The 14,756-nt window shown below is 38.6% G+C and overlaps 1 protein-coding gene across 3 annotated transcripts in view; it reads right to left on the bottom strand.

Annotated features, from left to right (window-relative positions):
- The window catches only part of kif14 (kinesin family member 14), a 97,820-nt gene that overhangs the window by 28,349 nt on the left and 54,715 nt on the right, over nt 1–14,756 (bottom strand). For all 3 annotated transcript variants that reach the window (XM_048540065.2, XM_048540064.2, XM_048540061.2), the window contains exons 21-24: nt 13,897–14,038; nt 9,702–9,799; nt 2,696–2,790; nt 618–839 (exon numbers count right to left, since the gene is read on the bottom strand). In XM_048540065.2, the coding sequence (XP_048396022.2) occupies nt 618–839; nt 2,696–2,790; nt 9,702–9,799; nt 13,897–14,038 (557 nt within the window). The remainder of the gene's footprint in view (nt 1–617; nt 840–2,695; nt 2,791–9,701; nt 9,800–13,896; nt 14,039–14,756) is intronic.

A 14,756-nucleotide genomic window follows, 5' to 3' on the forward strand; every position in this document is an offset into this window, starting at 1 on the left:
AGCTTTTGTGATCCTAAGATGCTGCTTGGCCCGAGTGTTCATCCAGCTTCACACTTTTTAAATTTTCTCATCTCGAGCTGATACAAGCCTAGCCTGTTGAACCTTTACTCACAAGACAAAGCAACTATTCTGGGTATTAGTCAGGTAAAATGTTCACTGAACTGCCTCCAATGTTTTGAACACACTCTTAAATAAAAAGTGAACAATATTGTAAACAATGTTCCAGATGCAGTCTCATCAACACCCTAAGTAAAGCACAACTTCCCTACTTTTGTATTCCATTCCCCTCATGACAAATGATAAAATTCTATATGAGATTTCCAATTACTTGCTGCACCTGCATATTAATCTTTTGCAATTCATGCATAAGGATACTCTGATCACTTCATACCTCATTGTTCTGTAATTATTTCATTTTGTCATTTAAGAAGTTTGTGTTCTCTGCCTCAGCAAGGAAGCCTATTTAACTCAGATTTATTACACACGTCTCAGAATAAACTGATATCATTGAAAGCATACAGTTACTTGTATTCCGCTTTCAGTTCTAATAAATGTCCAAGTACTTTCGGAAATAAAAACTAAATTCAACTTTTAAAAAATCAGCAAGGCAGACTTACAGCTTTGTTGACTTTCTTCATCTAGCTGTTCGTAGGATTGAGAGATTTCCATCGTCCATTTGTGAATTGTTAGAAGGTCAGTGCTAAGTCTTACTGGAATGTTCTCCTGTGATAAATTACTTCTTCCTAGAAAAGCAACAGCTTCACCTAAGAGTTCCTTACAAACAGTGGGCAGTGTCGACTCTGATCCTGCTATTATACTCTGAGAAATGTTCAGCAAATCTGTTTGGAAATGAAAAGAATCTCGTTAGTGAAAATAATTGTTTAAACAGTCCAGATTCCACCTTGAATACAAAATAACTTATTTGATTCAGAAAACAAATTCCCACCATAAAACCTGCTTTATGTGGAAATTCATTTTGCCCCAGTTTCCAATAGTACTGAACTATCATACTTCATACACAACATAAAAGGCATTGAGCAGTATATCTAGAAAAATCTACAATGAAGCAATTATAGGAAACAATGCTTTTTTCTACTCCAAGTCCATCAACCTTGCGATGGCAGTATTCCTAGCTGTCAGGACACATGCTAAAGCAGGTAAAATTTAACTAAGCACCTGCTGTGCAACTTGAAATTCAGAATTAACTCAGAAGTTACGTGCATTCTTCATCTTGTCACAGAGCAGCTATTATGTTGCCTCGAGTTCAACCAGGCTGGCAGCTTCCCCAAACGATGAATGTGGCAGCCATGGAGTTGCCATGGTGACAACTTAACAATTTTGTTTGCAAAGTACATACTAAAAACAACTTAATCTACATGAAAAAGCATTTGTAATGATTACACTGTGTAATTCAATGGAAAGTTTGCAATAATTCTGACAGAAATAATGAGAAAATAATATTCACTTAAACAAATCACTGTTGACAAACTGCTTAGTCATAAGCACCCGGCACCAAAACCGAGGTTTTAAATCAGAAACTTTCAAATCAAAAAGGATGTGTGCTTAGGAGCTGTAGCTTCGAAATGTGTTAAGCATTTAGAATTAACATTATGCCCTGTGAATTAATAAATCAAAAGGATCAGGAACCCCACCAAAATTATCAACAGTTAGTTGTTTTAAAGGTTCTAAAGTAACAATGTACACCACACAATCTGTATCCGATCACGAGCTAGATGTCAGTGTGCGCACGCCCATGTGCGTGAATGGGGAGGGGGTAGTGGGCAAGAACGTGGGAGTGTGATGTGTGCATGGGGAGAATGCATGTGTGTGGGGGTGGGGGGTGATTGGTGTGTAGGGACAGCGCGTCCGAGAAAAAGCAAGAGCAAGATGGGGTGACAGAACGATGGAGGTGGAAATGTTTACATTCAGCTAATCCACAGAAATGTTACTTGAGTGAGCAAGTGTTCATTCGATTGCAAGCTCTCTTGCAAGACGGTGGAAGCAGAAATTTGAATGTTCCTTTCTCATTCAGCAATTCCTATGTTAAGACAGCAGATTGCAATATTTTGCAGGCCACTTTCCAAATTCAATTCCATCTGCACAGAAAGTCAATTTTAGCTGGGATGGTCTAAAAATTTGTTTAAGAATACCAGAGATAGGGAAGCAGATGACAAAAAGAGAAACTGGAACTTTCTAGGTTTCAAGAATTCAAAATCTATCATTCCCTTACTACCATTAAGAGCAGCCATGGTTTTTATTCACAATAGCTATTTTCTGGCTGCCACACAGCATGTGTGCAAGCAAAGAAGATTGGCTCTAAGTACGCGTGAATCTGTCAATGCTATTCAGACTCGAAGAAAAAGACAGTTAGTTGTCATTGGTGCCAATGGAGCATTGAAAGGTCAAGGTCATTCGGGATAGGCAAGATTGAGAGATTGAGGTTACAATGAGACCAGCAAACATCTTGTTGAATGGCACAATTGGCTAGAGGTGCCAGAAGGTTAATCCTACTCCTAATTCACACACATGTATATACACATTCAGGACAAAAAATGCAGTCAAGGTAAAAGGAGAAGACCAACAGAAATAATAGCCAAAAAATTCAAGTGCTCATTATTGCATCCAAGTACTCATTGACACAGCATCATTTGTGAACTGAACCACTATACAAAGGAGGACGACAGTTTGGAGATACCTGTTGGATGTGCAGATTTCAGATTCTGAATGGTTAAAGCTTGGATTCCGGCTAAACATCCAGACATTCGTTTGCTTTTGAAAAAGCTTCTGCTTCTAAGCAGGAAAAAAAGTGTTAATGTGGAATTTCAGTTCTTTCAAACAGAACAAATTGCTGCATTTATACCATTAATACTAGTATCAAAATACTGATCAGTGTACTTACGCATTCCAAATCATAACCCATTTTTGTTAAAATTTTAGCTATGAATGCTGGAATATACCACTGATGAGGCAACATACCACTATTTAAAGCAAGACACTTATGACATATACTAAGATAAATGTTAATTTTCATACCATTTAAATGTCATCCAAACTATCATCTGATCTGAACACTAACAAAATAATCAACTTTACATGCACAAATCAAGATTCCTGCACTATAATGGTGACTCCACTTCAAATTACTTAATAGGGTGTAAAGCATTTACTAATACCAATGATCATGAAAAGCATGACATTAATTCATTTTTTTTCTTTTTGAGCAATGCTGGAACAGAATACAGAAAGAAACTTGTATTTTAAAACAGCCCAATATATACCGTGCTTCATAGATTAGCAAAACATTATAAAATAAATTATTCAGACCCTAGAAGTGTAACATCTAGAAATGTGGCAAACAATCCGATCGGCAATACTGTAGCTATAAACAATGAGTTTTTTTTAAAAAATGGTATTGATTTGAGAGAAGAATACTGGCATAAAACTGGAAGAACTGCAGATCTGTTTTTAAATGATGTTTTTCCTTAACTGATGGTAGGGATTTTATTTCACCTGAAGGGTGGTGGCCACCCCAACAATGTCAGAGTTTGGCCTGAGATTACAGACCTAAGCATTTGTGAGGAACTCAAGAAAGACTCTCTGATCAAGAAATGAATGTGCTTTCATCCTTGAAAGTTGCCACCCAGGTTGACAGGGCTGTTAAGAAGGCATACAGTGTTTTAGCTTTTATTAATAGAGGAATCGAGTTCTGGAACCAAGAGGTTATGCTGTAGCTGTACAACACTCTGGTGCGGCCGCACTTGGAGTATTGTGTACAGTTCTGGTCACCGCATTATAAGAAGGATGTGGAAGCTTTGGAAAGGGTGCAGAGGAGATTTACTAGGATGTTGCCTGGTATGGAGGGAAGGTCTTACAAGGAAAGGCTGAGGGACTTGAGGCTGTTTACGGTAGAGAGAAGAAGGTTGAGAGGTGACTTAATTGAAACACAAAATAATCAGAGGGTTAGATAGGGTGGATAAGGAGAGCCTTTTTCCTAGGTTGGTGACGGCGAGCACGAGGGGGCATAGCTTTAAATTGAGGGGTGAAAGATATAGGACAGATGTCAGAGGTGGTTTCTTTACTCAAAGTAGTAAGGGAATGGAACGCTTGGCCTGCAACGGTAGTAGATTCACCAACTTTAGGTACATTTAAGTCTTCACTGGATAAGCATATGGACGTACATGGAATAGTGCAGGTTAGATAGGCTTCAGATCGGTATGACAGGTCGGCACAACATCGAGGGCCGAAGGGCCTGTACTGTGCTGTAATGTTCGATGTTCTATCAGCTGAACACGTTGATGCATATAAAACCAAGAAACTTCATGCTTTCCCTGATTAAGACCAACCAATTCATACAATAGAGCTAGTAGCATTCAGTTGTATTTTTGGAGGTCATCATATCAAATAAAATGCCTGTTTGGAAACAAATACCATAAAAATGATCACTAACTGTAAAGAGTATTCTGCAGTGTATTATTTCTTAAGATGGCATGAAGTAAGAAAAACGTGATCTTTTCAATGGTAGATAATGAAATTCTCAGGAATACTTATTCAATATTGTTGCATAGCAATGAGTTTTTTCTAGGAAGGTGGACCTTGGTTATGGAAATGCACTCTGAATCACTTCAATGAGCTACATCTAACAATGATGTTCATTTAGAAATATGTATTAAGGGAGAATGCCTGATTAGAAAACAATTAAATGACCACAGAAGATACTAATGCTTTTATTGCTATAGATGGAACACCTAAAAATGTACAAAAGATCACATTTTGTTTTTAAAAGATGTTTTTCTCAAATACACATTACTTCCCTAATTGAATAAGGTTATTTCACAGTTTTTTTTAAAGCAATTGCTAAACTTCTCAATTTACTGTCTAGAGATTCACAAAACTGGCAAAATGTTACCAGGCAACAGTATTCCAGCTACAATACAAAAAAGACACTATCAGCTTTCAAGACAGAATTACAGCAGAGGTTATTTCAGTGCCTTAGCAATACAACAAAACTATGCAGAGCAAAAAACTATCCTCACCCAGTCTGTTTCCACATTTCACAAAGGTGCATCGTAAAGTCATCAGTAACACAGCTATCAACTGGCAACATACACAATTCTCAAGGACACTAGCCTTTGTTTAAGTCGGCAAATATACTAAATTAGACTTTTTTCAAACTTTTGATACTTAGAGAATGAAAATTTACCAAGAATATCTACTTCTGAAAAATAAGAAGAAAAAAAAAAATCAACATTTTAGATTCTGTTAGGTTGGTGCTATTGTCATAAGACAACTCAGGAACTCTTTGTGGTATATAAAAAAAGTAAATCATTGCTTTAGACAAAAACTACAGGACACTGTGCATCACTTAGAACACAACCAAATGTATTTGCAGTGATTGTAACAAAGTCAGCCAGGTGAACCTCAGAATGAGTTCCCCGATAGGAGCTGTTAACTTGTCCAATCAGGGAGATCTGGCTGACAGATAAGACATGCCAGACACTCTGACACCACTGACAGCTGGCTCACAGGGCTGGATCAGTGTGGAGAACGTTCCACGTGCCAATAAAGGGTGACAGGATACTGGCCTACTTGGAGTAATTTCAGTGGTAACAAGAGTAAAGCACACTCCTGAAGAAATTTGCTCACAACAGTTGTCTTTTAGTTTGGGTCAGCATTTCTGGCATCATGTTCTTATTTGGGAAGCTTGACTTGGGATCCTGCCAATGAAAACTTGGCCCAAAATGTGGAAAGAATGCATTATTGTTATGTGGGAAAATGACATTGGGGCAGATGAAAAGCAATGAGTAATTCTCCTGACAGCTTGGGGACCTGCAGCTTCTTTGGTTATTATGAGCTTAATTTTCCCTGAGGCAGCAGATATTAAAACCTTTCAAGAGTTGACAGATATAGCTAAGGAATATTACGACCAGAAGCCTCCTGTAATTTTGAGTTGCTATTGTTTTTACTCAACGATTCGAGAACCAGGGGAATTCACTTCGGGATTTTTGACTAAGTTAAGATGACGGCCAGAGGTAATTGACTCGGTTTAACCCTTAATGAAATGCTGAGAGGCTGTTTGGTATGTGGGATTAATGATGGAACCATGCAAAAGCACCTAATAGCTCAAGGCCAACTGGACTTCAAACAGGTACGACACACACTCCATTTTCTAATGATAAAGCTAAGTGGATTATGAGGTGCAGGGTATTTGATGGAAGTTGTTACCCTTGCCAGTCTGACTAAGCTTAGGGAACATTACTTGAACAAAGGCAACTGCATAGCCTCACTCAGGAAATATTCTGTACAGAGGGACTCTAGGTCAACCCACAGAATAACTCCAAAATAAAGCCAAGCCTCAGCTAAACGTTTAAATTTTCTTCAGGATCTGGGCCAGCAAGCCATGGCAGTTGCTGCTGGTATGTGGACTTAAGACAGAAAAAATGCCCCACGAGACATGGTATCCAGGAGAGTGCACATGCTGGAAAGTCCACCTATAAAAAGTTTGGATCAGTTACATTGCTTAGAAACATCCAAATCTGAACCAATCAAAACACGTCTGGTTAAATGGTGACCTGGTTCTAATGGAGGTCAACACTGGTGTGGCCGTTTCAGTGGCTGCAGAACCAGTCTTTAACAAAAATTTGCTCGGGACCCCAATCCTTAAGTTTGTGCAAAACCTTGGCTAGAGTGAGAACCTGTACCAGGAAACCTTTACAGATTAAGGACAGAACTTCTGTTCCAGTCTCTTATGAGAAACAGCCGGTCGCGATTGGAGTAGCCAAAGGGCCACCACAACTAGAACTGAAACCTTTTTGGACCGAGAGAGATCAGTTCACTATAGAGGACAGCATATTATTAAGAAGAGCAAGAGTGATCATCCTAAGCAAAGATCACCATCAGATACTGTCTAAACTCCACCACCGTCATCCAGGGGTTTCCAAAATGACGATGCTGGCGCTAAGTTATGTCCGGTAGCCAGGATTGGAGGCGGGTATAGCCACATTGGTGGAGCAGTACCCAGAGTGCAAACAAGGACAAAAGCTATCACCAGCAGCTCTGCCACATTTATAGGAATGGCCAGATAAACCCTGGATCCAGTTACATGTCGACAAGGCAGGTCCTTTCGTGGGCTCAATGTTCATTGTCATTGTGGATGCCCATCAGAATAGCTGGACATGCATAGAGTTCATTCTTCAAACACAGAGATGAGAATTGAAAAACTAAACATCTTTTGCAACACACAGACTCCTCGAAGTGTTGGCCATTGTTTACCGGGAGGGAAGTTGAGTCTTTCCAAAAGTCGAACATCATTCGATATACAAGGACAGCTTCATACCAGCCATTGTCAAATGATCTGGTTGAAAGAACACTCCAAGCTTTGAAAAACACCGTCTACAGCTGCGCTAATTACCAGACTGTCCCAGTTCCTGTTTTATTGTAGGATCACCCTTCATGCAATTACAGGGATAGCTCCAGCAGAATTGCTAACAGGGAGAAGACTCTGCACCAGGTAAAATCTGAACTTCCTAGACCTGGGTGTGAGGATGAAACGGCATCAGAAACGCCAATGCCAGATACAAGACCTGGCTAAACGATAGAAACAGTTTACTTCAGGTGACAAAGTCTGGTAGAGAAACCACTAGCGTCTCTACAACTTGCATGGGTAAGAGGCATGGTTGATGCAAGATCAGGTCCAGTGATGCACAGAGTTCAGGTAGATGCAACCGTCCTGAACAAGCATGTAGACCATATGAAAGCTGCAAACTTGCCAAAGGGACAGTAGCAAAACATGCCCAGCTCCTCAGTACATTCAGAAAGACTGGCAGAACCCATAGCTGGTCCCCTCAATCAAGCATCAAATAAACTTCAGAACGTGAGGTGGACACAGCAGACGTTGCTGCCTCGACACCTTTGCTGCCTGAAGAAGATGAAGAATTTATTCTGAGACGCTCTAAGCACTGTGCATTACACACCACCTATGTGAGAGGCAGATTTGGAGGGACTTGATCCAATGCTAAAACAATCCAGGAAGAGCTCCAAGAAAAAGAGCCAACTTATGCCCATGCACTCTGAAGGGGTGGGATGTAGTGATTGTCATGCAATCAGCCAGGTGGCCCTCCTAGAGGAAGTTCCCTGACTGAACCAGATTAACAGCCCCAATCAGGGAGCCCTGGCTAACAGGTAAGAACTGGAGTGACAGACATCCTGTTCGCTGACAGCTGGTTCTGAGGGAGCTGGAGCAGTGTTACCACATGTAAAGAAAGGATGACTTGGTGACAGTACACTGGCCTCTTTAGAATTTTATCAGTATTGTCTCAAGTAGGACTAGAACAGGAACTCAAGTCCCTAAATAATCACAGTCACGCCATCAGGACCCTGCTAAGCAAAGATTACACTCCTCCCTTCAGAAAGGTTAGTGCTTCAAGAATGCCACTGTCAGAAGTGTCTGAAAGGGGATCAATTATTTACATTTGGATTGGGAAGAATTTGAATTCAGAAATGGAAAACAAAAGCTCTTACACACAAAATAATATGGGTGGACAGCTGACAATGTGATAGGTGCACAAGTCAAATTATTAATGTACAGAATAAATATTGAACATATGGACAGTGCATTAGCAAATGAGGCTAACTGGAAAGATCAGTTTTCAACAAAGTTAACACTCCATATTGTCAAAACAAATGAAGTCCAATTCATAAAAAAATTATGCAAGTTACACTGCTTAGAATGATAATGTGAAAGTACAAACAGAAATAGAAAATAGGAGGGGTAGGAAATTCAGCCCCCCAACCCTGCACTGCCATTCAATATGATCATGGCTGATCATGCTACTTAATACCCTGTTTCGATTTTCACCTCATATCTTTTGTTCTCTTTATCCCCCAAAATCTATATCGAACTGCTTCTTAAAAACATTCAATATTTTGGCCTCAACAACATTGTGGCAGAGGATTCCACAGGCTTATCACTCTCTAGATGACGAAATTTCTCATGCCTGTCCTAAATGGTTTTTTCCATATCCTTAGACTGTGACTTGTGGTTCTGAACTCTCCAGTCATTGATAACATCTTCCTGAATTTACTCTGTCTAGTCCAGTTAGAATATCATAGATCTCTATGAGGTCCCTCTCATTCGTCTTAACTCCAGTGAATCTAATCCTATTCAATTTGCTTTCTCCTCATACTGCCATTTCAGGAATTAGCCTAATAAACCTTTGTTGCACTGCCTCCATAGCCAGAACATTCTCCCTTGGATAAGGAGACCAAAACTGTAAACAGTACAGCAGGTGTGGTCTCACCAATGCTCTGCATAATTATAGCAAACTCCTGCAGTTGAACCCTCTCGTTGTTATGTTACCAATGAGCTTTGAATTATTTTCTTTAAACCACTCTGAGTTAAATCAAAAAGAATACAGCTAATTTATTTAGAATTTCACTACCATTGACAAATAAAACATTCAAAAATAAAATATTCCTGCACCAAAAAGTGGAAGGCACAGGTGAAAAAGCCGAGAAGGCAGTAGAGCAGTACCACTTCAGAAAAAGACCACAGGCTGAAGACTGTGATCTGCTACCAATAGCAGAAAAATGATTGCCAATTTTTGCTGTTGTATTCCTTATTAAATTATATCCTTCTTACTCTCAATGCAGAGTATTCAAGTCAACTTTGAAACACACGGAAACCCATTTCAAAAGCTACTCACCGCCTTCTAGAGAAAGTGGAAGAGGAGGTTACATCAGTTTCCCAGTCATCATTTGGGTCATAAAAAAGATCGTCATCTCCAGGGTGTGTATCACCCTGCTAAGGATAAATTATAATCAGGATTAATACTAATGTTAAATTAACAGAAAAATAAGCAAGAATGTTCATTTCTGTCACTTGTTAGGATTTCTGACAAGTATTCTGAAGATGCAGAAGACAGCTACATTTAAATATTAGACTTGAAGAAAAGTAATTCATCATCTAAGGAAAAATATTAAGACAAGAGGTACACTAACACAAAATACAGCAAGTAATTTGTTAACATATCTTTGCTATTAATAAACATCTCACACTGACTGCGTTGAGAAGCTCCCAAACCGGAGTTTCCAACGGAAGCTTTTCTTATTTGTTTTGTTATGTGGGCTTTCTTGACAAGGCTAACATTTTTTATTGTCCACCTTAATCCATACACTTGAGTCGTCTGGAAGGCCTTTCAGATGGCAGTTGTTATAACCAAACACTGGGTGAGGTTCCCCTCAGTATTGTGGTCCCAAGTGGGATATCTCAAATTTCAAAGCTCCAGGAGGAGGCGGGGGGGGGGGGGGGGGGGGGGGGGAGGAGGAGGACTAGCTCCACTTCTTTGTTCACCCAACCCCTCAGTTGTTAGATTCAGACTAATTACAAAGGATCCCATTCATTGCAGATACCTTTCTCCCAAATCCAAAAGGAATTTACATTTTAAAATAAGCCAACGTATGCAGGTTTTGGCAAGTTAACAAAAAAGTGCATTTAGTCATTACAAACGCAAAAAGAAGAAATAGTAACAACACATACATAAATTAAAACATAAGATGGATCCGTCTGTACAAGTCACTCGCGAAGGGTAGACAGTGGAATGTGGATAGTAGATCATTGATTTCAGGACTCTTGGCTTTCCAAGTTAATGGAAATACTTCCAACAGCAACTGGCTGGCAGTACTAAATGAGAAAGCCCTCCCTTACTCTGGTTTCCTTTAGATTGCCTGCTGGCTTCTAGTATTCAGAGCAAGGGAATCCTTTACTGCAATGCAGTGCCTAATCTTTCAATGGTAACCTTCACAGCATATTAGCACTCAAATGCTGGCTAGCATACAAGCACTTCGGCCCACTGACGCACAAGCATCATAGTTCACTAGTTCACCTTCTTCTACTAACACTCACAAACCAGTCTTGAACTGGGTTTTAACCCCTGTCCTTGTACGTTGTTGAAAGGTGCGGTCACTCAACCAGGCTTCTTTTCCTCCAATCATGTTCACATTCTGAGACAACACTCTCCCCAGGAGATTGCAGTTCAGCTTATCGTGCAATTCTCCCATTTAAAGTGTATCCTTTAGAAGTTTCCTCCGGATCTCGACAGATGTGAAATTCCTAGTTGTGTCTCTTCAGACAGCTGTTGAAATTAAATCCACATTCATCTAGGGGCTGTATGTCCTCTTTTTTTCAAAAAAAAAAATGCTGCATTGGAATTTGAAGATATCCAGCTTAAATGATCCAGGTTACGATCCATCATGTTGACACCATTAAAAATCATCTTTAAAAAAACCAAAGACCTGATGCTGGAAATTGGAAACTAAAACGGAAATAGTTGTAATAAAGCATAACAGGCCTGATAGCATCTGCTGCAAACAAGTAGAGTCAATGATTCAGGTTCAGTGACCCAAATGGGAATAAGGGTCTCAAGAAAGATCACTGGATCTGAAACTTGAACTCTGCTTTCTCTCTGTAGACGCTGCCAGACCTGTGAAAACCTATCCATACACCTATGGATCGAGAATTTTATACGGGCCAAACAGATTTCCTTCTCTAAAGGACACTAGTGAACTAATCATTTTTTGTTATGAAGACCAAGTGGTTTCATGGCCACCAACAGTAGTTTTTTTAAAGATTTATTTAATAGAGTATGAATTTCCCAGCTGCCCTGGCGGCATATGAATTCAGCATCTTTAACACAGGCCAGAGGATGACTAGTCCAGTGACAAAGCTGCTGTGCTGTTCGACTGTCAAAGTGCACCCAACTTTACAGCAGACGATAAGTTACAACATTATCAAACAACAGCAACATAACTTCTTCAATCAGATGTGGTGAGGGCGAGCATTAAAAGGTAGATCAACAGACATCTCAGAATCAATGATACAAGTGAAGAGAGAAGTGAGAAATAAGCAATATCAATTATGCTTTTAACATCAATAATGTTTTGTCATTAAAAATACAAGTTTAATTTTAAATAGTCAAATTTTGTAGACATTCCTTAATGCTAACACAGCAAATGATTTGATTGCAAAAGAGGCACAAATGATCATTACACAGGTCAATGTAGAACAAATCATTTTCACAATAAAATGGTATTTTTCATGGAGATGTTAATTCAAAATAAACTGAAGGTTTAAATTTTACAGCCAATTTGATTTTTTTTTTCCTGAATGCCATTCAAACTGAAGTATGACCAATAAAAGGAACTTGACTGTGCAATTTTCTCATGGGGAGTTAAACAATCAACTTACAAATTTAAAAATAACATTCTTAATAATTTCCCCAGGAACAGCGTAAAACATTTGTCATTTTACAAACTTCCATGTTATGCAAGGTGTTCGAAGATTAAGAGAAGGATAAAAACTACTACTGAGCTAAAAATGGAAATGTAATGCACAATAAGTGTGTTGCAGAAAAACAAGGCAGGCAGCATGTTCTTCTGCAAAACTCATTACAAGCCTGAACATTTGCAGCGTGCAAAATAGATTGAAGATTTGAAAAGCCCACACTAACACATTTCCATTAATCTGTAGTTGGAAAAGATAGATTGCAGTATCAAAATTGGAGGCCAGGCTAACGGCCATGATGTCTAAACTTGCTTTATCGGACATATCCAGATTTCACATTAATGGCTCATGAATGTCCATGTCATGTGCAAGAATATAATTTAAAGAGTTGGTTGACTTTTACATCTGAGCTGATCAAGCTTTAACAGGGATAACAAGATCTGAGAAACACCCCATAAATTGAAACAGCATGGAAAACAGAAAATTTGGATTAAACTAGTAGTTACAGAAAAAAGTAACAAAGCATGAACAATTATGGACAATTCAAACAAATACCTGTGAATTAACAAAATATACTGAAAATATTTTTAAAAAGTGCAAAGCAAAGTTGCTGGTAAAGCTCAGCAGGTCTGAGGAACACAGAAGGGTCCCCAGACCCGAAATGTTAACTCTGTTTTTCCCTTCAAAGATGCTGCCAGACTTGCCCAGCAACTTCGTTTTTGCTCCTAATTTACAGCATCCACAGTTCTCTCCGTTTTTATAAATAAAGTGCATTTTGTGTGTACTGTAAAGGAAATTTTGATGTATTTTATCCAATGATATCAATTGAGCATCACTATTTCATAATAAATATAAATCAAAATCAGGTAACTGGGACAATTTTATCTGAATATTTACTTAGTTTGCAACTTCAGAAAAGTGATGGCAGTGTGTCTCCTAGCCAAATCAAAAGTAACTTATATTTTGGTTCCAAGCGACGGGTTTTCTAATTGTCATCCAGTTACACAAATAGTCACACAAGTACAAGTGGCAAAACTAAATGAACCAAAGAGTCAAGAAACAATGAAATTATAATTTAAAGAAAGTAACATAGATGGGAAAAACAAAAGCAACCAAAGAAAAATAAAGAAAACTTTAAGAGGCAAAGAAACTGAGACAAGTGTGCTCTCAGTTGTAAATACATACTTGCTGCATTTGGAAAAGGACCCGTCTCTGAAAAATTCCAAATTTGTCTCTGTGTAAAGTGAAATACACTGTGCTAGAGAAATAACATGACAAAATGTTCCCCAGAAGTAAAATTTCGATTCTGGGGTAAGTCTTGAAAAGAACATTCAGCAGTGGGTAAGATTTGTGTTTATTTTAGGCATACACAGTCTTATTACTTGGATATCGTAAGAAATTCATAGAATTGGTTTTGTAATGGACTGTGATGGATAAAGGATACAAATAATCAGCAGCTGTTAATCATGAAGATCAACCAAGTGGCAAATAGAAAGCATTGTTTCTTTTTACTAGCCCTCCAGATGACAGAGAAAGATTTGCTGTTTATGCACTAAATGAGTCACTAAATTGTTTAGATAATAATTTTGCTCTGTTGTATTCAGAACATAAAACTTTACCTGATAAAGTTCCCTCATAGCTATCAACTTGCATTCAAATTTTTCGAGACTCCAGAACGTGCTTATGCCCAGTTTAGTATTTTTAACCTGCACCCGAGCAGGAGTTTGGATGTTTTTATTTTCATTATTAGATTCTTCATGCCTGCCAAAAAAAGTTTAGAAAATAGAGAAATAGAAGATGATGACCGCGTAACCCATTAAGCCTGCTCTATGATTCAATATTGTCATGGTTGCTCTTGGGCTTCAATTCCATTTTCCTGTTAGTCCCTTATTTCAAAGATTTGTAACAGTTTAAGTGAAGACATTTCTAATCTCAGCCCCAAATTATTGCTCCCTTATCCTAAAACTGTCACCTGCTATTCTAGATTTTTGAGCCAGTGAAATATTCAGTATGTACTTGTAAATCCTTTTTAATTTGGAATGTTTCAAAGAGATTTCCTTTTATTCTTCTAAATGCCAGAGAATATTGACCCTATATATTTAAGTCTTCAACAGTTGACAAAACTAGAAATTGAGCAAAGATATCCCTTTAAAAATTAAATGATAGTTCCCGGGACCAACCCGGTAAGTTTTCATTGTGTGGCCTCCTTGCAAGTATGTCCTTGCTTAGACATGGAGGCCAAAAATATTGAGTATATTTTAGGTGTGGTCTCACCGAAAGTGCACAACTTCAGTGAACTTGTTTATTCTTATATTCAAATTCCCTTGCAATTATTACTTTACGTATTACTTTGTTGAATGTTTGTGCAGCAGTAATGTATAAATGGCTCCCAGGGCCTCTGCCAATGTTGTTTTTGAATCTGAAAAGGAGTTGCAACATCTATCTTTTTTTTTCCTCCTCCGACCCATTGGTGAAGTAC

The sequence above is a fragment of the Stegostoma tigrinum genome, chromosome 8 (genome assembly GCF_030684315.1).
Source record: "Stegostoma tigrinum isolate sSteTig4 chromosome 8, sSteTig4.hap1, whole genome shotgun sequence".
In the NCBI taxonomy this organism is placed as follows: domain Eukaryota; kingdom Metazoa; phylum Chordata; class Chondrichthyes; order Orectolobiformes; family Stegostomatidae; genus Stegostoma; species Stegostoma tigrinum.